The following is a 21,035-nucleotide window of genomic DNA, read 5'->3' as shown; positions in this document are numbered from 1 at the left end:
AAGAGGGGAAACCACCACTGACCCTACAGATATTAAAAAGTTTTGGTGGGAATACTATAGACAGCTATGTCAACAAATTAGACAACTTAAATAAAATTGATCTATAGCTTCAAAACAATGCCATCAAAAATTCCAGCAGGATATTTTTTAGAAATTGGCAAGCTAATTCTAAAATTTACATGGAAATTCAAAGGACCTAGAATAGCCAAAAAATTTTGCGGAGAAAGAGATTTATATTACCTGACCTGAAAACAACTCAAAAATAAAAAGACAAGTGATTCAATTATAAAATGGCAAAAGATTTGAATAGAAATAAATGGCCTATAAGCACATGAAAAGATGCTCAGCGTCATTAATCATTAGGGAGATGCAAATCAAAAACACAATGAGATGCCACTTCATTCTCACTAAAATGTCTAAAATCAGAACGACATAATAGCAATGTTGGCAAGGATGTGGAAACATTGGAACTTACACATTGATGGTGTGAATGTAAAATGGTGCTGCCATTTAGAAAATGTTTTGATATTTCCTCAAAAATTGAGTTATTATATAACTCAGGTACTGAACACCATTAATGAATTAATTAAACACAAATTAAACTATTCTTGGCTACCACTATAACTCCACTCACCTGGCTAAACTTCAAAAGAATGACAAAACCAGGTGTTGACAAGAATATGAAGCAATTGTTGGTACAGCAGTTGGGCAGTAGTTGATACAACCACCTTGAAATACTCTGTGTATGTTAAGATTAATTACATGTAAAGATTATGATCTAGAAATTCCACTGTTTGGTGTGTATATACTCAGAAATTTTGGTGCTTATGTCAATGAAACAATAGGTATAAGAATGTTTTATAGCAGCATTATTTTAAAAAGCATCAAACTAGAGATAACACGAATGCCCCCCAATAGTAAGTTTCAAAAATAATTTGTGTTATGGTAACACAATGGAGTATTAGGCAACATTTACCTATGGCGATAGAGGTCGAAATGTCGGTTACCTGGTGGAGAGTATTGACTGGGGGCCTACTGTGATACTGGAAGTGTTGTACATCTTGATCTGGGCTGTGGTTAAACATACATATTATGTTTATGTGTGTGTGTGTGCACGCTTAAATTTGAGCTGTGCATGTATTTGCATATTTTACTGTATTTTATAAAACACATGTGCAGCAATAAAAAAGTGAGAATAGACTTATGTCTCTGTTTCATTTTGAAAACATAAACACAGGGTTTATAGCCTAGACACTTATAAAAACTTTACTTTAAAGTAAGAACTACTTTTGGTGTTGGGTGCTAGGGGAGGAGATGGAACTCCCTGAGTATATATTTTTATATAGTTTTAATTTTTGAATCACATTAATGTCTTAAATATTAAAAAAATAAAATTATATCAATAAGGATGGAAACCTAATTATACGATGGTGGCAGAAACAGATGTTGATAAGTAATTTCATATTTCACTTTACAATTACTAGTCTCCCTTGGAGTTAGGTTGAAGTAATATGATTATTAGTTGGCCACAAAGCTTTAAGAAGAAGACTTTGGGCTAAAACTGAAGAGCTGACTTGACTTGTATTCTCTTCCCCTCTTTGAGAATCATGGACAGTCACATCCTGAGACCATGGAGCCACAGAATAAAACTCTTCCTGGATCTCTAAGTCACCACGTGGAGCACAACTACCCTGAATTGTTCAACATGTATTGGAGTTTTTGAGAATGAGAAATAAACCTTTTTGATTTGGGGACTTCTTTGTTGCCTCACCATAGCCTAGCACATTCTGACCAATATAGATGTAAAATTGAGGTGATTCGTTGGGAGTGAAGAAAATGGTGAAAATTGGGGAGAGTGAAATAAAGGTTTTCAATATTCTTTGAAGAATGAAAATGAGAACATCTATAGAATATTATAGTTAGAAAAAAAGAGACATTATTCTATTCTTTTCATTTTGAAGACAAAGAAACAAGGACCACAGCAACTAATCATTAGTCTTAACTCTAACACTGGGTTAAGGTCACATAACAAGTTAGTGGTAGAGACAGGACTGTAACCCGGGTTTCTGAGACCTTGACAACAGTCTCAGGGTTAGGCTACAACCACTTGTGAGAGCAGCTGAACATATGCTTAGTGTCCTGCAGGAAGTTCTAAACTTCCTTCAACTTCCTGGTGAACGTTCTAGGTGGAAATAACAGCTATCTGAGCCTCTACCAATTTTCCTCTAAAAAACAATCTGAAGTCACAACACAACACCATTTTCACTTCCACTTTACTGTCCATCCACCTAGGCAGCCCTCCATGGGTGATTTGAAATAATCAGGAAATATCTTTCACAAGAAGTGATATATTCACTTTTTATCCTATACCTTATTGTTTGGGTTAATGGTTTGAACCACTTGGGTAAACAAAATAGACATAAATAAAGAAAATGTCTTTGTTGAGAATTTTACTCCCCCATCTTTGATTTATTGGGGGGTAGATAAACTCTCCCCACCCCAATATATAAGAATTGGGATAAAAAATGCTGGTGATATTATTTGAATGTATATCTAGAGGGCCCAGGTCACTTTGTTACAAATTCATTCTTTGGATGCACAAAATCTCCTTCTGCTTCAGCATTGTCAAGACTGGGTGACCAGCTATAAGCTCCCACCTCCCAATCTCCACCTGTGATTTTCTGATTTCCCTCTCGTGTCTTCCTCAGGCTTATCTTGGCTATGTCTTATCCTTACCTCCCCTTCTCCCTTCTCCCCATTTCTGAGCTATGGCATCACTAAAGTAGATTGCTTCCCGATCTCTCTTTTTCACCTCCACTCTCATGCAGGAGAATAAAGCAGGTCATTGTGACATCGCCATTGGGCAGCCAATTAGGTGGTCACCTCCCTTCAATAACTTCCTTGTTCTAGAGGAGTTCTTAGGCCTCTTCAATGGAAGGAGGGAGCCAGGAAGAAGGCCTGGCAGAAGTCCAAAGATGATAATTACAACATGGATAGCGTACATTCTTGCCCGGAATGGTGTTGGGTTCCCCTTCCCACCAAAAACCAGTTCAGTAAGTGAAGCTGGTGGCAGCTATGTAGAATTTCCTCATGTGTCTTCTCCCTTCTGAGCCCCCTGCTGAACTTCTAGAGAGAGGCTCTTACAATGTATGACTTTGGATAGGAATGGAAGAGGGCACTGGGTCTCTGGGTGTTGTGAGGGCATCAACTTATTAATTTGTTGCAGGACATTGAAGTTGTGGAAAGTGAGGCTGTGTCTGTAGTACAGCACTGGTTGAAAAAAGTGAGTAAAATTCCTTTATTTTTCAGGGCACCCAAAATTCTAGAGGGCTGACCTCAGCGGGTGCAGAAATTGGAACTTCCCTCTCCTTAGAATGGGAAACTCAAGTTCATTGCCAAACACCCCACCTGGAGCTGTGTCTGATTCACAAGATCCTGAGGCTTGTGTCTTTATCAGAGATGTGTTGGAATCACTGCTAGCCCTGCCCTGCTTCTTAAACATGCTGCGTTTCAGATATGTTGCCCCATCTACAGGGTGGCTCCAGAATACCCTGGGATAAGGCCAAGGCCTTGGTGGGATCCCTAGAATCCCATGGGAAGGTAGTGGTAGGTGAGATTATTGCAGGAACCATGAGATACAGAGCTTGGATGTGTGGATATGTGGCATATATGTTGTGATGGAGAGGAAAAAAAAAGGAAAAGGAGAAAGAACTGGGGGTCAGATACCGAGTGACACTTTCAGAAGGAAATTACTTACCTTTCAGACTGAAGAAGAGGCTTCCCAGGACATAAAGCAGAAGATGTCCAACAATTTCCCTTCCATCCATGGCCAAAATGTACATGTGACCAAAGATGAGGTAATGGAGAGTTTGAGACAGTCATCCTGGGAGGGTGGGGAGAGAGGGAAGGGGGAGGTGAGAGGTCCTGCTGCAAAGGATCTTGGGCAAGTGGGAGGAGCTGGGCTCCACCTGAGCCATGGAGTTCTTGCTGGGCAGTAATTACGTGGACTCTACCGAAATTTCCTAGGTGAAGCACCATCACTCAAAGTCTGATTTGTCAGTAAACCAGAGTCAAGAGGTCCAGGAGGAAAGAACAAGAATCCAGTTCATAAGGTGGAGGTAAAGCAAATCTCATTTGCTCTGAGCCAAGTTATGGGGAGGGAGAAGCAAAGAAGGCCCCAAGCCCGCCTCCTCAGCTCTCTGGCCAACACAGACCCACAGCCATTATTCTCAAGAGAACAGCCTTTTGCTGAGGAAATTTGCAGCCTTACTTTGGGATCTTAAGGGAATATGTTGAATATGTTGGCTATCTTGAAAGCCCAGCTCATTCCTAAGTATGTAAATGACTTTAGGGGTTGGAAAACTGAGATTACTCACCGTTTCCTAAATGCTTCTGAATAAATTTCAGACTTCTGTTATTTTTGCAGTTGATTTGTTCAGAAGTGACTGCACTTTAAAGAGCTTAAAGAAAATAAACTCTTAAAATGCAACAGCAAAGCCCTCATCTGCAGCTGAGGGGAGAGGAGGTGCCTCAGCGCTGAGGCTAGAATTATGTGCTCTGCTTTCTGAGAGCCTCATAATTTGCCAGCCTCCCATGGGGCCTTCTGAGCACAGACCATCCCCACACTGGCACTGAAGTTGCTCACGCCAGGCCCAGGGAGCTGGGCCTGGGCGCCGGCTCATTCCCTGGGCATAAGTGTCCCTATTTCCTTGCTGGGATTTGGGCTCACCTGGGGTCTCTTTTTCCCAGTAGAAGAACAGTGGGATTAAACTGTGAAGGAGCTCGCTCTCATTCTGCAGGCTCTTCTTCTTTTTCATACTCCCACTGCCAGCTTTGCGCTCTCTTCTATCAAGGGGGATATATTTCTCAAGAAATTTATTTTTGCTTCAGGATATCCAATTTTCAGGTGTTTACCTCTTCTAGTGGCATTAGCATTTTAAATGGGGATTCAACTACTCAGTCATTAGATAAAAGGGAAAGGTTTTCTTTGGATGGAAAACCTTCCAACAGTTCCTAAAACCATAAATGTTGGTGACTATAATCCAGCCCCAGCCTTGCATGTGGGAAGCCAGTCCGTGCCTGATGTGGCTGCACCAGGGAGCTCTCAGTGTGGCAGCTCCTTGGTTTGGGTAATATGAACATCACCTTCTACCATTTTTTGAAACCTTAGCTGTGTGACACAGCTAGGTTAAAGCTTTAAAGATATGCTACAGGGATCGCAGTCAATCATCTATGTATAATGTTTCCACTGTGGATTTCAATGGAGATTTTAAACCAATAAGCCCTGTAGGTTCCCACTACAGCCCACCTGTTAGCATCGGTAAGTGTGTAGGCGGGGAACGCATAGCCCGTATGAAGCATCAGTGGACACTCATTTATTTGTTGGTGTGCGCCGCACATGGGATGTTTGCTAGGCTCTCTGGAAGAGAGAGAGAAAAATAGAGTCTCTAGCCTCAAAGAAATGAAAGGGATGGATGAGGTGTGTGAATGTTAAAGACCGAGAAGGCCTGAGGAATCCCTGCGACAGCACAGTGTGGGGGAGCCGGGTCCCACCAGTCCTAGGCGTGAAGGCCAGGTGCTCAGAGGAGGTTTCCAGAGGGACATTTGCATGACCGATGAACTGGGCAGGGCTTAGGTAAACAGGAGCTGGGATGGGCCTTCCCCAGATGCAAGAGGCTTGGTAACTTAGTCAATTTGGTCTGACCTCCAGGGTCCTGTGCTGTAGCCCCTTCTTCTCGGAGGCCTCTTCCTTTCCCCTTCTGTTGGGGGTAATCTCTCTCCTCTGGAATCCCCTCATTTTTCTTCTCTCTTTCTGAGGTGCTGACCCAGCTCCCCCTGGTGTGAGCACTATGTGTGAGCATACCTACTTCCCCCAGACCACAAGTACTCAGACAGCATCAATTCTGTCTTCACATTCGAAGTTACAAAGCACACACCTACATCAAGGCGCTATCCAGATAAGGCAGGTTCAACAGGCACAGAAACGGGGAAGCCAGTGGGCAGGCTGACTTCACTAGAGTGGAGGGTTCATGAAGGGAGGATGGGACATGGAGTTGGGAACGACGGGAAGAGGACCGTTGAGAGGAAGGCAAAGCATCAGCGTGAAAGAAAAACAATAGTAGCAATGAGGTGCCTGCAGATTCTTTGTGCCAGAATTTTCTAGAAGTATCCCTAAACCACAGTGAATCTGGCACAATAGTGATCATTGAGAGCTGATAACGAGGTTGGAGAGGAATTCAGAAGGGGTAGATTCCATGTCTTCCAAGACCACTGGCCCACTGTCTAACCTAGTAAAGGCCCTTAACTCTATTTCCTCAGCACCCCTTAGAGCTGTTTGCAAGTTCCCAAGATTATCTGATGGCGCAGGGGTACTTGCTTAGTAAAAAGAACCCTTTGAGCTCCTGGTACTAGAAGCGTCAAGGACGACCTCGAAAGTTCATGGCAATGGGGTCAAAACTGATCATTCACGTGATTGCAGCCCTAGCAGTTTCACGACACCTAGTGAAAAAGAAACTCAAAAATCTGGGTTTGAATGGTGTTTTGCAGCCATACCCGTATCTTCCAAGTGCCAAGTGAGGTGAGAAATGATGTCATGCGTGAACGAATAGAGCAGGTGAGACAAAGGTAAGCCACTGGGACAAGTTGATTTGTACTTCTAACCAGGGACTGGTGGGGTGGAGTGGCTGCTGGCCTGGCTTCTGATGGTCTCCCTTAGCTTCAGCTCAAGCCTGGGTCTGGCCAAGCCTGGAGCTCCCCTGGGCTGAGCGCCTCTCTGGATGACTCTGCTCCATCCTAGGTCTAGATGGGCTGATGGCCCAGGCGTGGGCTGCCTACCCGACCCCATCCGGGCCGAGGTCTGGGTATGTTCTCTGGGTGGGCTCAGTCAACTTGCAATCTCCGTTCTGCCCGGCCCCTCCCCTCTGTGCCCTGCAGCTTGAGCCGTCTCACCGATGAGTCTTCCCAGGAGCTTCACTACAAAAATTCCTTCTCAGACTGCTGAGAGCAGCAGGTGAGAGAGCTGACAGGTGAGGACCGGTCAGAGAAGACGGCTGTGCTGGACAGGGACAGTGCTCTGGCGTGGGCACTTGATCACAAGGTTTAGCCTTTCCCTAGTGGGAGGGACTGCACTTGGGGCTGGTGAGAGTGGGGGAGGAGGCAGCTGCCCCCGGCTCCTGCACCGCCTCTTAAAGGACGTAAAGTGAAGTTCAGATGGGCCTCTCTGACTCTTCACTGTGGTGTCACAGGCCAGTGCTTCTCGCCTGTGCACAGGCCTGGGGATCACTGAGAGCTGGGGTTAGGCTGTGGTGGGACCTAGTGCTCTGCCTTCCTGATGCTTGCAGGCAAGGCCGTAGCTGGTCTGCCAACCCCATTTTGAACCACAAGATCACAGGGCACTGGAGTCTGGCGAGGGTGCATAGGTTTTGGCCCTGCTACTGAGTAGGCGGTGGCTCGGGTCACATGGCCTCTTGGCCTGCACTTGGTAGCGGTGGTCATAACGCTGGGTGTTTATATGGCTCTGGAAGGTAACTGCACCCCTGCCAGAAGGGAAAGACTATGCTGGCTGTCAGGGTGGCTTGCAGGGAGGGGATAAAGGAGAGATTCAGGCAGAGCTGACCCCCAACAAGCTTAAAGGAGAACTGCGGAAATGTAATGTGGCATTTGTCCAGCACTTACTGTATGTCAGCTTCCGCACAGGCACTTTGTCAGGACTTCTTCCTGATTCCAAGCAACCTTGTGAGGAGGACATGTCCTGTGCCCGCTATGTGGACGGCAGAGGGGAAGCCAAGCCTTGGGCGCAGACACTGGGCTCCAGGCTGGCCCCGCCGTGGGCGAGGTGCTCGATGCCTTTGTGCTTCAGGTTCATTCAGAAAATTGCCCTGACAGCGGCACCCAGCCTATGCTCAACGCCCTGCCAGTGGCTGGCTGACATTAACTGAGATGAAGAGTCTGAGGGGCGTGCAGGGGCTCCTGAAGTCTGAAGCAGCCAGGCTTCCATCCCAGGCCTGTCCGACCCACCCCCACCTGCTCCTGCTGTGGGGTTTTTCTGCTCTCGGCACCCAGCTCTGTGAAGGAGCGGCCAGTGCAAACACTGCCCCTTACCCTCCCACATCTCTGTGATGCGCTTGTGGCCATTTCTCTGCTTCCCAGGCTATGTCCTGCAGGGTCAAGGAGCAGCCTATGTAAGAAGAACGTCCACCTCCTGTTTGACCTGTGGAGTGACCACACCTGGGCAGAACAGATCCTGTGGGTGAGCCCTTCCCTGTAACAGTGGCAGCCCTGGATAGTCTCAGTGAGCTGCGAATAAAGAGACATGCTATTTAACCACCCTTTTGGATTCTGGTGTGAGCACTTTGCCATTCACTCACTCACTCACTCACTCACTTATCAGACGCTGAGCACCTCATGGCTTGTCTCTGAGGACGCAGAGCTTTCCACCCTGGGTGAGACAGAATACAGGCCACCTTAGCGATGCTGACCGCGCTGGGTGCTCCCTGAAAGGTGGTAGGGGCGCCAGTGAGAACTGGGGTGGGCTGAGGTGGGAGGATTTCCTAAGGGAAGTGTGGCTTGTGTGTTTCCCTCAAGTGTTTAATTTGTCTTAATTTTTTCCTTCTCTTGCTATTTTTCTTTTTTCTTTTTTAAAATGGAAATCTAAGTTTCTGACCTATACCCTTTCTCCTCTCTGAAGAACTTTTAATATTTCTTGCAAGTCAGGTCTCTGGTGAGAATTTCCTTTGATTTTTGTTTGTCTGAGAGAGTATGTCTCTTTCACTTCGAAGGACAATTTTGAAGGATATAAGGTTCTAAGTGCTTTTTTTTTTTTCTTTCAACACTTTCACTATTTGCTCCACTCTCTCCTTGCTTGCATGGTTTTTGAAGGGAAGTTGAATGTCATTTTCATCTTTACTCTCCTCTGGGTGAGTTTCCCCACCCCCTGGCTTTCAATATTTTTTTCTTTGTCTTTGATTTTCTGCAGTTTACATACGACGTGCTTAAGTGTGAATTTTCCAGTATTCACCCTCCTTCGTGTTCTGAGCTTTCTGGATCTATTGTTTGGGGTCTGTCATTAGTTTTCTGAAGTTCTCAACTGGTACTTTAAATATTTTTCCTTTCCCTTCATTTTTCTTTTCCCAGTGTCCCCATTACGCCTTTGTTACACCTTTTGTAATTGCCCCTGACTTGAATATTCTGTTTCACTTTTTCCATGCTGTTTTTTTTTTTTTCTTTTTGCTTTTCAGTTTGGGAAATTTCAATGGACATTTCTTACAACACACTCATTCTTTCCTTGGCTATGTCTAATCTACAGATGAACCCATCAAAGGCATTTCTCTTTCTTTTTAAAAAGATTTTATTTATTTATTTATTTTTAGAGAGAGGGGAAGGGAGGGAGAAAGAGAAGGAGAGAAACATCAATGTGTGGTTGCCTCTCATGCGCCCCCTACTGGGGAGCTGGCCTGCAACCCAGGCATGTGCCCTGAATGGAAATCAAACCCGCGAGCCTTTGGTTCACAGGCTGATGCTCAACCCACTGAGCCACACCAGCCAGGACCAAAGGCATTTCTCATTCTATTACAGTGTTTATTATTTCTTGCACTTCCGTTTGAATTTTTCTTAGAGTTTCCCTCTCTTTGCTTACATTGCCCATGTGTTCTCACATACTGTCCACTTTTTCCGTCAGACCCCTCAGAATATTAGCTAGGCTTGTTTTAAATTCCAAGTCTGATAATTCCAACAGCTCTGCCATAACCCCCTAGTTTCTGATGCTAGTTGCATCTCTTGAGATTATATTTTTCACCTGTTATCATTCCCTGTAATTTTTTGCTGAAAGCCAGATATGAGGTATGAGGAAAGGAACTGAGGTAGTAGGCCTTCAGCTTGGAGTTTTTTTCTCTTTATCTGCTTATGAGTTCAGCTGTGTTTATTCTTTCCAGCAGCTGAGCTTTCAGAGGTTAAAATGGTCCTTGTTTTTGTCTCCCCTGTTATCTTTGGGTATTCCTAGAGACCTCCTTCAATAGGACCTGAGCTTTTCTGTCCTTCTAGCTGTAACCCAATGTCATTGTACAGGAGCCCTACTGAAGTGGCGGTGAGGTGTGAGGAAGACGGGAGTGTCCTATGCCCTCTGATTGGGTCCTAGTCTCTCCGTGAGCCTGTGCCCCTGGCCTGTGACCTTCACAGTGCTTTTCCTGCTCCCCCCACTTGCCCCTCAGGAGAGAGAGGACAGCCACAGATCCTGGAGATGGACATTTTTCGTTCCCCAGCTGTGCAGGTTCTGGGAAGAGTTTCCCTTGAAGACAACCTTTATTAAGGAGAACAGAACACTCTGGACATAATTCGAAATGGTTATTTTCTTCTCCTCTTGCTGGAAGTGGGGGTGGGGGCAGGAGGACTTTTCTCTGATCTTCACTGTGTGAACCTGGTGAGGCTCCTGCGGGTAAAAGGGGGTGAGGGGGCTTCCTTTAGACTGTCCCCCGACTTAACTCTCAAGCTTGTTCACACAGTCACAGTTTTACTGTGTCAGTCACAGTTTAACTGGTTTTCTAGAGGTTTCTGCACCTGGGCTTTTGCTCTGGTGAGACATGACTCTATCCACCGGCTGTCTCTCCAAAGTTCAGGTCAGCGGTTTGCCCTTTGAGCTCAGTTCTCCGATGGATCTAGAAAGAGTCGCTGGTTTTCAGTGTGTTCAGCTTTTTTCTTTTTAAAAAAATTATTTTATTTTATTTTTTAGAAAGGGGAAGGGAGGGAGAAAGAGAGGCAGAGAAACATCGATGCAAGAGAGAGATGTTGACTGGTTGCCTTCTGCATGTGCTCCGACCAGGGACTGAGTCCACAACCCAGGCCGGTGCCCTGACTGGGAATTGAACCAGTGACCAAAAAGCTTTGCAGGATGACTCCTAACCAACTGAGCAACATCGGCCAGGGCTCAGCTCTTTTCCTGTGTCGAACCTGGCTACAATAAGTGAGGGTGGAAGTGACAGCTTCCAAGCTTTTTACATATCTGACTGGAAACTGGAAGTTTTATTAAAATATTTGAGTGTCTACTAGAATAACAGCTAATGTTTTCTGAGTACATACTATGTGCCAGGTATATCTAAGCACTTAATCCAAGCAACCCTTTGATGCAGATACAGTTACTATTAGAGAGGAGACAGCATAAGACCAAGGAGGTTAAGCACCTTGACCACAATTGCTTTGGTGACAGAGGAGTGTCAGACCTAGCCTAGCCTTCTGGCTCCAAAGCCTCCTTTCTCAACTACTTGTTATACTATGTGTCGGCTTGGGCTACGCCTGGGGAATACAACAATAAGACCCTCCCTGTCTCTGCTCTGGTGAAACTTTCATTTTGACAGATGAGACAAATTTTAAGTGAACTAATTATTTATGAGTGACAACTTTCACAACTACTGTAAAGGAGCGGTATTCTGCAGAATGGGAACTTGCCCTACTTAGAGGAGATAACAGATGTATTTTTGGTTATTTAAAAATCATTAACCCCACTCTACAGATGAAGAACTGGAGCTTCAGAGAGGTTAAGGGGTATTCCTGATGTCACACAGTCATTAAATGGCATAGTCAGGATTCGAATCCAGGCAATCACAAGCCAGAACCAGTGCCCTTAACCAGTCCACTGTAGGGATCGGCTGGGGGAGGGGTTATTTTGGTAGGTGGTGGTGGTGGTGAGCCTCGGCCAGCAGACACTGGAAGGGGGCTGGGTGGGGGGAATGACAGAGGGGAGAGAGGAGCATGAGTAGTGGGTGTTAACCAGCAGGGGGTGGGCAGCAGCCCCGGCAGTGTCAAGGGAGAGGGCTGTGCATGGCGTGACAGAGGACATACTAAGAGACCACTCTAGCTGGATGGGAGCAGGAGGGACAGGTACTACGGAGGAGGCTGTGAGAGGGTCAGGCCAGGCCCTCGGGGTGTGGGCCTTGCTAAGGATGATCCTGGCCTTCTCCCCGCAGGGACAGGAAGTGCAGGGATGCTGGGGATGGGATGTGGTCAGTTGCGTGAAGGCAGACTGGTACCAGACAGAATGGGCCCCTGAGGAAGTAAGGGGACCGAGAGATAGGGATAGATTTGAGACAGCACTGATGTGACTTGGTGACATGTGGTTGCACCTGGAATGGGGGGGTGGGGGAGGGAAGACAGGTCCTGGGGTGCAGCTGGCTATGGAGCTGCCATTGGCTCAGATAGGAAGGCCACCACTGGTTGTGGGAGATGAGTTCAGTTTGGGTCATAATTTGGGTCCCACAGTGGAGATGTCAAGCAGGTGAGGAGACAGACAGAACTGGGCTAGCAGGCAGGAGTCCAGGTGGCATATGACAGGGCCTGGTGGCAAAGAAGAGCCTTTGGGGGTTCCACTGCAACACCGATCTCAGCAGGAGGAGCAGGGTAGACTGGAGGCCAGCAGGCAGGCCTCATCACCGCTTAGCAAGGACAAAGCTCTCTCTACTCTCCCAACTCAGAGGCTGTTTTGTGAAACACCACCAGATGGCACTATGTCCATGCAAAAAAGATTTCCTGAGGCGAATGTCTCCTTTGAGTCAGATTCTGTGTGTGCCGCAGGGTTCATTCAGATTTCGGCACCATTTGACAAGCCTAAACAGATGAAATGCCTTTGAGTATCTTAGATTAGTGGTGGATTAATTCTCATACATGAACTGAGCTATTCATTCAAACGAAACTTGGTGAGCATTTGCACCCAGCAATGTGCTATATCACAGGGCTACCCAGGTGCCTCTTCTGTCCTATCCTCAAGGAGCCCGAGTGGCAGAGGGGCTGGCAGGCAAACAAATAAGGCAATGTGGTGTGAAAACTAGCCAAAAGGGGAGAGAGTGGTTTTCTCTGCTTGAGAGAAGACAGGCCGACTTCTCAGCAGAGGTGATATTGAAGCAAAGGCTTCACCAGGCTCTGGCAAGAAAACAGGGGTCTTCCAGGGAAGGGGAAACCCACATGGGAAGGCAGGAGGCTGTTTAGGGAACTGGGCCTGGCCCTTCATACTTGGAATGCAGGGTATCGTGGGGAGAATAAGCAGAAGAGAGTGAGAGGTGCACAGGTGGGGGTCCTACAGATGGGTACAAAATAACCCCATGAAACTTGGCTGGAAGCCTAGAGCAAAGGAGAAACTGAGGCTGAATCACTGGCCAGGAAAGTCCTCTCAGGGGAGAGATGTGCAGGCACTCAGCTTCAGGCGTTTGGAGAAGAGGGGGAGCCCATTTGCTCAGAAAGCAAAGGCCTTCAGTTTTCCCACTCTGACCTGGGAGGTAACAGTTAAGGGGCTCATAAGCTCCACCTGTCTCTCACAAGCGTGGAGTTTGGGGAGAGAGGGACCTACATTAGTCTTATAGCCGCAGCTCCTTCAACACCCAGGGAGGAAATGAAATCATTAAGTGGCTGCAATGGAATTTTGTTCTGTGCATGATTAGCCCCAGGAGGGGAGTTTGGGAACAAATATGCCTCCTCTACCTGTGTTACAGGGGGACTGAGCCATGGTAAATTAAAAGAAAATAACTGGCAAATTTGGGACCAGTCAGCTGTGACCAAGCCATTTGTGTAGTTAAATGGATCAGAAAGAGCTAATAGAGGCTTTGTGGTCATGGATCCCTCGGTGAGGGGAGGGCGTGGGAGCTGGTCCAGGTTGATGATGCATGTATGAGGGAGCCCCCCGCCCCAAAAAACCCCACTGGAATTACATTCTGGAGGGCAGGCCCCTTGTAGCACAGGTTTCCCCCACTAGGTGAGTGTTGTGGGAACTCATCTGTACCTGTGTACCAGCTGGCGTTGTTGTGAGAGGCTGCATTCAGCTTCAGTGAATTTTTTTTGAAGACTCTTTCAACCAGTTTGCCCATTTCATGAGGGGTGATTTACGAGCACACCTGTCTATACCTCGATGAGTGTTCAGTAGTTTTGACCAGAAGCAGCATGACCCATGTGCCCCACCCTCCCTATTCACCTGATCTCACCCTGAGCGACTTTTTTTGTTTGTTTCTCTGAATGAAAAAAGTCCTCAAAGGGAAAAGTTTTGCCAACACGGAAGAGGTGAAACAAACAAACAAACAAAAAATGGTAGAAGCACTAAAAGGCATCAAAATTGATAAATTCAATAGGTGTACTGCATCAAATAGAGAGTAATTTGAATGTGACTGAAGTTTAACCATGTGAGAATAAATACACAATGTGTTATAAATTAATTATGGGTATTTTTTGGGTCGCCCCTCGTAGACGTTTTTCCTGGGACTTTCCGGTGGTGGTGGTGTGGGGGAGAGCAGAGCATTGGCCTGTTCTCAACCAGGCGGGTGTCATTTCCCAAAGGAGCTGTTAATTGTAGACAGAGCCAGCGACCTAGGCCCGGCCTCCACCTCTGGGGCCTCACAGGAGACAGACGCAGTCTCCACAAAGGTGAGCCTTGGGACACCAGCGGTGGTCCGAGCAGACTTCCTCTGAGTCTGTCACTGCTGAGTGACGTGCGAGCGGGGAACTTACCATCAAGTACTCTAGTGAACGGAACCGAATGTGGTGGGGACCCCAGGATGGAGCCCCAGCCAGTGCCCTGGGGTGTCCACTGAGACGTGGGGTGGGGCTCCCTCCCGTCTATCTCCAGAGGAGAAAGTTAGGCTTCAGCCAAACCTGTACGTGAAAAATGGAGCTAGCTGCTATCAGAAAGCCCAGGCCTCTGAAAAGAGTGAAGCGTGGAGGCGACTCCAGGCAGGTGCGCTGGCTGGGGCAGGTGGTTGGAAGGGATGGGAGGAGTGAAGGGGACCTGGGCTCCTGCAGGTGCGTACTTAGAGCACTGAGACTCCCCAGCAGGCTGCAGCCGGGCTGCGGAGGAGGGAGGACGCACCATCTGGAGGACAGAGCTGGGGCCTGGACAAAGGTGGTGGGACCTGGCGGCGCCCAGGCCCCTCTCAGGTGACTTACCAGTGGGCGCGGACAGTGCAGTGCCTGCCCCACCTGGCTGGCTCTCTTTCTGCTTACATCCTCGCCACCCCACCCCCGCAAGCGTTCCTACACTCAGCCTATCCTGTGTAGGGTGCGCCCTTGGCGACCCCCACCCCCTCACGCCAGCTGCCTTGGCGGCTTTTCAGGGCCGGCGGGAGCTGACAAGGAGACCCTGCCAAACCACCAGCCGCAGTGCTGGAGTTGCTTTCCAGTTCCTCGTCAGGCTCCGCAGCGAGGGTCGGAATTCATTCTCCGTCGAGAGAGGAAAAACAAAGGCCGAGAAATCCGCAGCGGCTCCCCACGAGTTTGGAAAACTTTGTTCCCACCCTGGCTCAACCAAGGGGCAGGCCGGGGGGTCGCTGCGCTGCGGCCCCGCCCTCCACCTGCCACCCGCCCTGCTGCCCTGCCCTCCGCCCCGCCCCTCCCCACCCGTTCACCCTGGCTTGGTCCCTGCCTCCTCTCCTCCTGCAGTTTCCCGGCAGTGGGGCCGGCAGCACAGAAGGAGGGGTGCCGTCGGGGACTCGTAATGGAGTCCCAATCAACCACTTTAGGAGCCCGCTCGGCACAGCCCACGTCTGTGGGCACCCACCCGCTTCTGTCTTTGCTGAGGTCTCGGGGTTTAGACGGCGCACCCGGCGAGGGCTAGGGGCGTGCTCTTGGGGCCTGGTGAAGCTCAGGACCGGGGTGAGCACCGCGTGGGGTGACAGGGGTTTGTGCCACCATTCTCCTAGTGCTCACCTCACTTCAGGGGTGGGGCGGGGAGCTTCGCTTTTCCATCTCTCTAATTTCCGGTAGTGCCCCGCTGCAAGGCATCTCACCGTGGGTGGGCCCGGAGGCCCTGCGCCTGGACCGTGTTGGTGAGAGAGTGGCAGGGAGACTAAGGCTACGGCCTTCCTACCTTATAAGGGGGAAGCCTGGATGGCTCAGTGAGACACTACAGGAGGCGTGCTTTTGGCGGAGGCACTGACTAAAAGTGTACACGTCTGTACTTTTCCTGAAGTCAATGTAACCTACCTGCTGACACAGGTGCTTCTAGTGATAGAAGATTGCTAGGGTGGGACCCTGGTTCTGCCATGCCCTGGCTGTGCGACCTCGAGCATGTCGCTGTACCAGTCTGCGACTCAGCTTCCTGGAGTCCTCTGGGGGATGGAGAGGACCCTTGCGAAGCGTGTGCACCTTCCACCTGGCGGATCATCAGCCATCAACCCCTTTCTAACGGGGCGGTCGTTGGCTCTTACGCTTCATCTTCAGACAATGCTCCCATCAGCCCTTTGCAGTGGGAGGTGCTGATTCAGCCACTGCATAAAGGATACTCAGTCGTGCCATCTGGGAGCTCATGCTCGAAGGTGAAAGATTCTGGGTGCATGTAACGATGTTGGGGGACCACAGACCGACATTTAATTAAAATAAAACTATTAGGAATTTATTTGGGAGCCAGTGTGTGAGGGAGGGTGTTGTCACAATCATGGTCAGGGTCTGTACATTTTTTTAAGGTAGGTGGCGTTTGCTTGGAACTCTGAGATGTGCCTCCTTGGAACTGGCTGGATGCCCCGAGTCCCCTCACACTCTGGTGACGGGACTTCTCTGGGTCTGTGCCAACTGGGGAAAGAACAGCTACCTCTGGCCTCAGTTTTCTCGAAGTCTGGGGAGAGAGGCGCACAACATGGCCTGGACCAGAAGGGAGTGTGATGTGGCACCTTGCGGCCAGCAGATGATGCTGTTGATCCAGTGTTGCCAGCTGCAGGTCCAGGTTGCTGGCTCCCGCCGCCCCTCCCTGCCCCCACACCCCCAGTCTGCTCATTTCTCAGGTATTTCCACCATGTGCCCTGTACACCAGCCACTGGCATGCTCCATGAGTGTGGGCACTTAGCTCTTGCGCATGGCCCCTTAGTTGGGCAAGTTTCCCTTGGTTTGAGAGCCAGCACAAGAGAGTGGGCCTTCGTTTTGGGGGTGGGGGTATCTTGCTCTCTCTGACGTCTGGCAGAGGCTGGGGGAATGAAGTCACCTTGACAATTCCACAGAGTGCAATCCCAGCTTGCGCACCTTGGGGCTTCTAGCATGCCCTGTGTGTAACAAGGAGTAAAATGGGGGCACGCAGGGTGTGTGCCGATAAGGTGAGGGGAGCACTGTGAATCAGTCCTAGGGCTTCAGATTCTTTTGGGAACCAGAGTTGTGTCCACTTTGTGCAGAGCCGGGCTTAAAGTTGGGCTTCTCCAATTTCAGTGGGCGTCAGAATCCCACCAAAGTGCAAGGGCACCTGTTAAAGATGGATATGTGTGTGTGTGTGTGAGAGAGAGATTGCCAGTTAATTTTTATTAATTTGAGTATAGTTGGTATACAGTATTATACAGTTATATTAGATTCAGGTTACAATACAGTGATTCGACATTTTCATACCTTACAATGTGATCGCCCCAATAATTTTAGCAATCAACTGTCACCATGTGAACTTATTATAGTATTATTGGCTGTATTACCCTTTACCTTTTTCACCCATTCTCCCACCCCTTCCCCGCTGGTAACCATCCATCCATTTAGTCTTTGTTTCTGTAAGTGTATTTTTGTTTTGTTTTGTTTGTTCATTTGTTTTGCTTTTTTAGATTCCACATATAAGTGAAAGCATATGTTTCTGCCTTTCACTGTCTGACTTATTTTTTTACACTTAGTGTTATTTTGTGCTAGTTTTAGATGAGCAGCATAGTGGTTAGACAATCATAGAGTATACAAAGTGTGCCCCTGGTATTTCCCATGCCCACCTGCCACCACACATAGTTATTACAATAGTATTTACTATGTATTTTATGCTGTGCTTTATCCCTGTGACTGTTTTGTAACCATCCCTCTACTTTTTTACCCAGTCCTCCAATCCTCCACCCCCACCCCCAACCCCACCCCACACAGGCAAGCAACCTCCGTATGTTCTCTGTGTCTGAGTCTGCTTCAGTTTTATTTGTTTACATTCTTTAAATTCCACTATAAGTGAAATTATGTGGTTATTTGTCTTTCCCTGACTTATTTCACTTTGCACAATACCCTCTATACCTATCCATGCTGTCACAAATAGTAAGATTTCATTTATTTTTATGGCTGAGTAGTAGTCCATTGTATATATGTATCATTGTTTTTTATCCACTCATCTACTGATGGACACCTGGGCTGTTTCCAGGTCTTGGCTATTGTAAGTAATGCTGCAATGAACATGGAGGTGCATATATATTTTTAAATTAGTTTTTTGGATTTCTTTGGATATATACCCAGAAGTGGAAATGCTGGGTCATAAGGCAGTCCCATTTTTTATTTTTTTAGGTAACTCTATACTGCTTTCCACAGTGGCTGCACCAGTCTCAATTCCCACCAAGGGTGCAAAAGAGTTTTCCTTTCTCTACATCCTCATCAGCACTTCTTGTTTGTGGAGTTATTTATATATTTATTTATTTTCTAATTAAACTTTGTTAATGGGTTTCAAAATTTTTGACAGATTTTTGGTCAAGTTGTTTCTATAAAAAAACACTGATTTCAGAAACTAGTAACTTAAAAACTGCCACACACACACAAAACCTAAATGGTCCACAAAACATTCTCCTTTCCTTCTGAAGGTTTTATAATGCATCGTAATCATTAACCAGTCTTTTCTTTCTTTTTTTTTAAATCCTCACCCAAGGACGATTTTTTTTTCATTGCCTTTAGAGAGAGACAGAGGGAGAAAGGAAGGGAGAGAAACATTGATGTGAGAGAGAAACATTGGTTGGTTGCCTCCCATATGCACCTGGACCAGGGATTGAACCTGCAATGTGGGTATGTGCCCTGACCAAGAATTGAAGCCACAGCCTTTTGGTTACGGGACGACGATCCAACCAACTGAGCCACGCCAGTCAGGACAACCAGTCTTTTGTTATTAAATGTGCAGGGCCAGTTGAGGCAAATAGTTCTAAGACTGTTCTTCCACCACTGTTTAATACTGCGGTGGCAGGTGTTGGGGATAATACTCATTTAACCTTCTGAGCTTTCTGGAAAGACTTAGTGACTTTGCCAGCTCCAGCTGCCTTCTTGTCTGCTGCTGTGATGACACCCACAGCAACTGTCTGTCTCATGTCACAAACAGTAAAATGACCCAGAGGAGGGTAGTCAGAGAAGCTCTGAACACACATGGGCTAATCAGGAACCATATCGACAGTGACAGCATCAAAGTTTTTGATGCCTCAAAAACTTTGGGCCATCTTTCAGCCTTTTCCCAGAATGACGATCAATCTTCTCCTTAGCTCAGCGAATTTGCAAGCAGTATGAGCTGTGTGACCATCCAGAGCAGGTGCCTATCCAGCACTGATTTGGCCTGGTTGGCTCAGGATGACCGCCTGAGCTGTGAAGCTAGCTGCTCCCATTGGTGGGGCATTTTTGCCTTCACCAGCCACATTGCCACAGCGATCATCATTGACAGATGTGTTCTTGACATTGAAACCTACATTGTCCCCAGGAAGAGTCTCACTCAAAGGTTCATGGTGCATTTGAACGGACTTGACTTCAGTTGTAACATTGACTGAGGTGAAGGTGACTCCCATACCAGGTTTGAGGACACCAGTCTTCACTTGCCCAGAGGGACAGTACCAATGCCACCAATTCTGTAGACATCCTGGAGTGGTGGACGCAGGGGCTTGTTAGTTAGATGGGTTGGTGGCAGGATGCAATCCAGAGTTCTGAGCAGCATGATTCCACTGGCACTGCCATCTTTACAGGTGACTTTCCATCATGAACCCTTGGGTCCAGAATAGTGTTACCATTCCAACCAGAAATTGGTACAAGTGCAACTGTGTTAGGGTGGTAGACAATTTTCTTAATATAGGTGCTGACTTCTTTAATGGTTTCCTCATATTTCTTCTGGCTGTAGGGTGGCTTAGTGGAACCATTTTAACACCAACAATCAGCTGTTTCACACTCAGTGTAAGCCAGAAGGGCACATTGGTGGGTCTGCACATTCTTGGAGATGCCTGTTTCAAACTCACCAGCACCAGCAGCAACAATCAGGACAGCACAGCCAGCCTGAGATGTGCCTGTCATCACATTTTTGATAAAGTCTCTGTGTCCTGGGGCATCAATGATGGTAGCATAACACTCGACAGTCCCAAATTTCTGCCAGCAGGTATCAATGGTGATACCTTTCAGCTTTCAGATTATCCGAGACCCGGACGTGCTTGAAGGGGCCCTTCCCCATCTCAGCAGCCTCCTTCTTATGTTTTTCAATGGTTCTTTCATTGGTTCTACCACATGTGTAGGTCAGGCGGCCAGTAGTGGTAGACTTGCTGGAATCTATGTGTCCAATGATGATATTGATATTGATATTGGTATTGATGTGAGTGTTTTCCTTGCCCATTTTGGCTTTGATTTAGTGTGGTTTTCGTGACATCTGTGTTCTGGCAGCAAACTTGTTGTAAAAAAAAAAGGCTATTTGTGGATTTATTGATGATAGCCATTCTGACATATGGTGTGAGGTGATTTCTCATTGTGGGTTTAGTTTTCATTTCTCTAATGACTAAGTGACATAGAGCATCTTTTCATATGTCCAGGGCAACCTTTAGAGAAGTGTCTCTTCATGTCTTTTGCCCATTTTTTAATTGGATTGCTTTTTTTGGTGTTGTATGAGTTCTTTATAAATTTTGGATATTAATTTTTTATAAAGATGGAGATTTTGAGCACCATCCGATTTATTTTGATGGATAGGCTGGTATGTAACCTGGGAATCTGCAGTTTATCATAACCGTCGCCACGATTCTGAGGCAGCTGCCCTCAGACCACGTGCTGAGATGAACAGGAATAAAATCACTGCCTTTTCTTAGTAGAAGGGAATTTGGGAACCCCACGGTCAGCACCAGGAGGGAACCGTCCACTCACAGCAGCTACTTCCTCATTTGGCCTTTAGGGGCATCTTTTACCAGTTACCCTTGTGACCACCTCTTGGCGTCCTGCTCTGCGCTGGTCCAAGAGCACTAACAAAAGGGAGAGATGCAGAGAAACACAGTCTACTGGGGGTGTCCAACCTTTTGGCATCTCTGGGCCACACTGAAAGAAGATGAGTTGTCTTGGGCCACACATTAAATACACTGTGACACATA

At 47.3% G+C, this 21,035-nt stretch overlaps 1 protein-coding gene across 1 annotated transcript; it reads left to right on the top strand.

Annotated features, from left to right (window-relative positions):
• The first annotated feature begins 2,975 nt into the window (after window positions 1-2,975).
• Window positions 2,976-7,000, top strand: SPATA19 (spermatogenesis associated 19). The gene is made up of 6 exons (XM_024557269.2): window positions 2,976-3,053; window positions 3,227-3,283; window positions 3,765-3,857; window positions 4,027-4,118; window positions 6,547-6,624; window positions 6,934-7,000. Exons 1-6 carry the CDS (start codon window positions 2,976-2,978, stop codon window positions 6,998-7,000), a joined length of 465 nt encoding a protein of 154 aa, XP_024413037.1.
• Window positions 7,001-21,035: the final 14,035 nt, after the last annotated feature.

This window comes from Desmodus rotundus, chromosome 7 (genome assembly GCF_022682495.2).
Source record: "Desmodus rotundus isolate HL8 chromosome 7, HLdesRot8A.1, whole genome shotgun sequence".
Taxonomy (NCBI): domain Eukaryota; kingdom Metazoa; phylum Chordata; class Mammalia; order Chiroptera; family Phyllostomidae; genus Desmodus; species Desmodus rotundus.
The sequence above is the reverse complement of the archived record's forward strand: the minus strand, read 5'-3'. Positions and strand labels throughout refer to the sequence as shown.

What these genes read in the sequence shown, in the direction of transcription:
- SPATA19 (XM_024557269.2), top strand. Translation starts at nt 2,976, where the DNA reads ATGATAATTACAACATGGATAGCGTACATTCTTGCCCGGAATGGTGTT. An exon ending in TACATGTGACCAAAGATGAG is followed by an intron (nt 3,858 to 4,026) that starts GTAATGGAGAGT and finishes GAAATTTCCTAG; the next exon opens with GTGAAGCACCATCACTCAAA. An exon ending in ATCCAGTTCATAAGGTGGAG is followed by an intron (nt 4,119 to 6,546) that starts GTAAAGCAAATC and finishes GGTGTTTTGCAG; the next exon opens with CCATACCCGTATCTTCCAAG.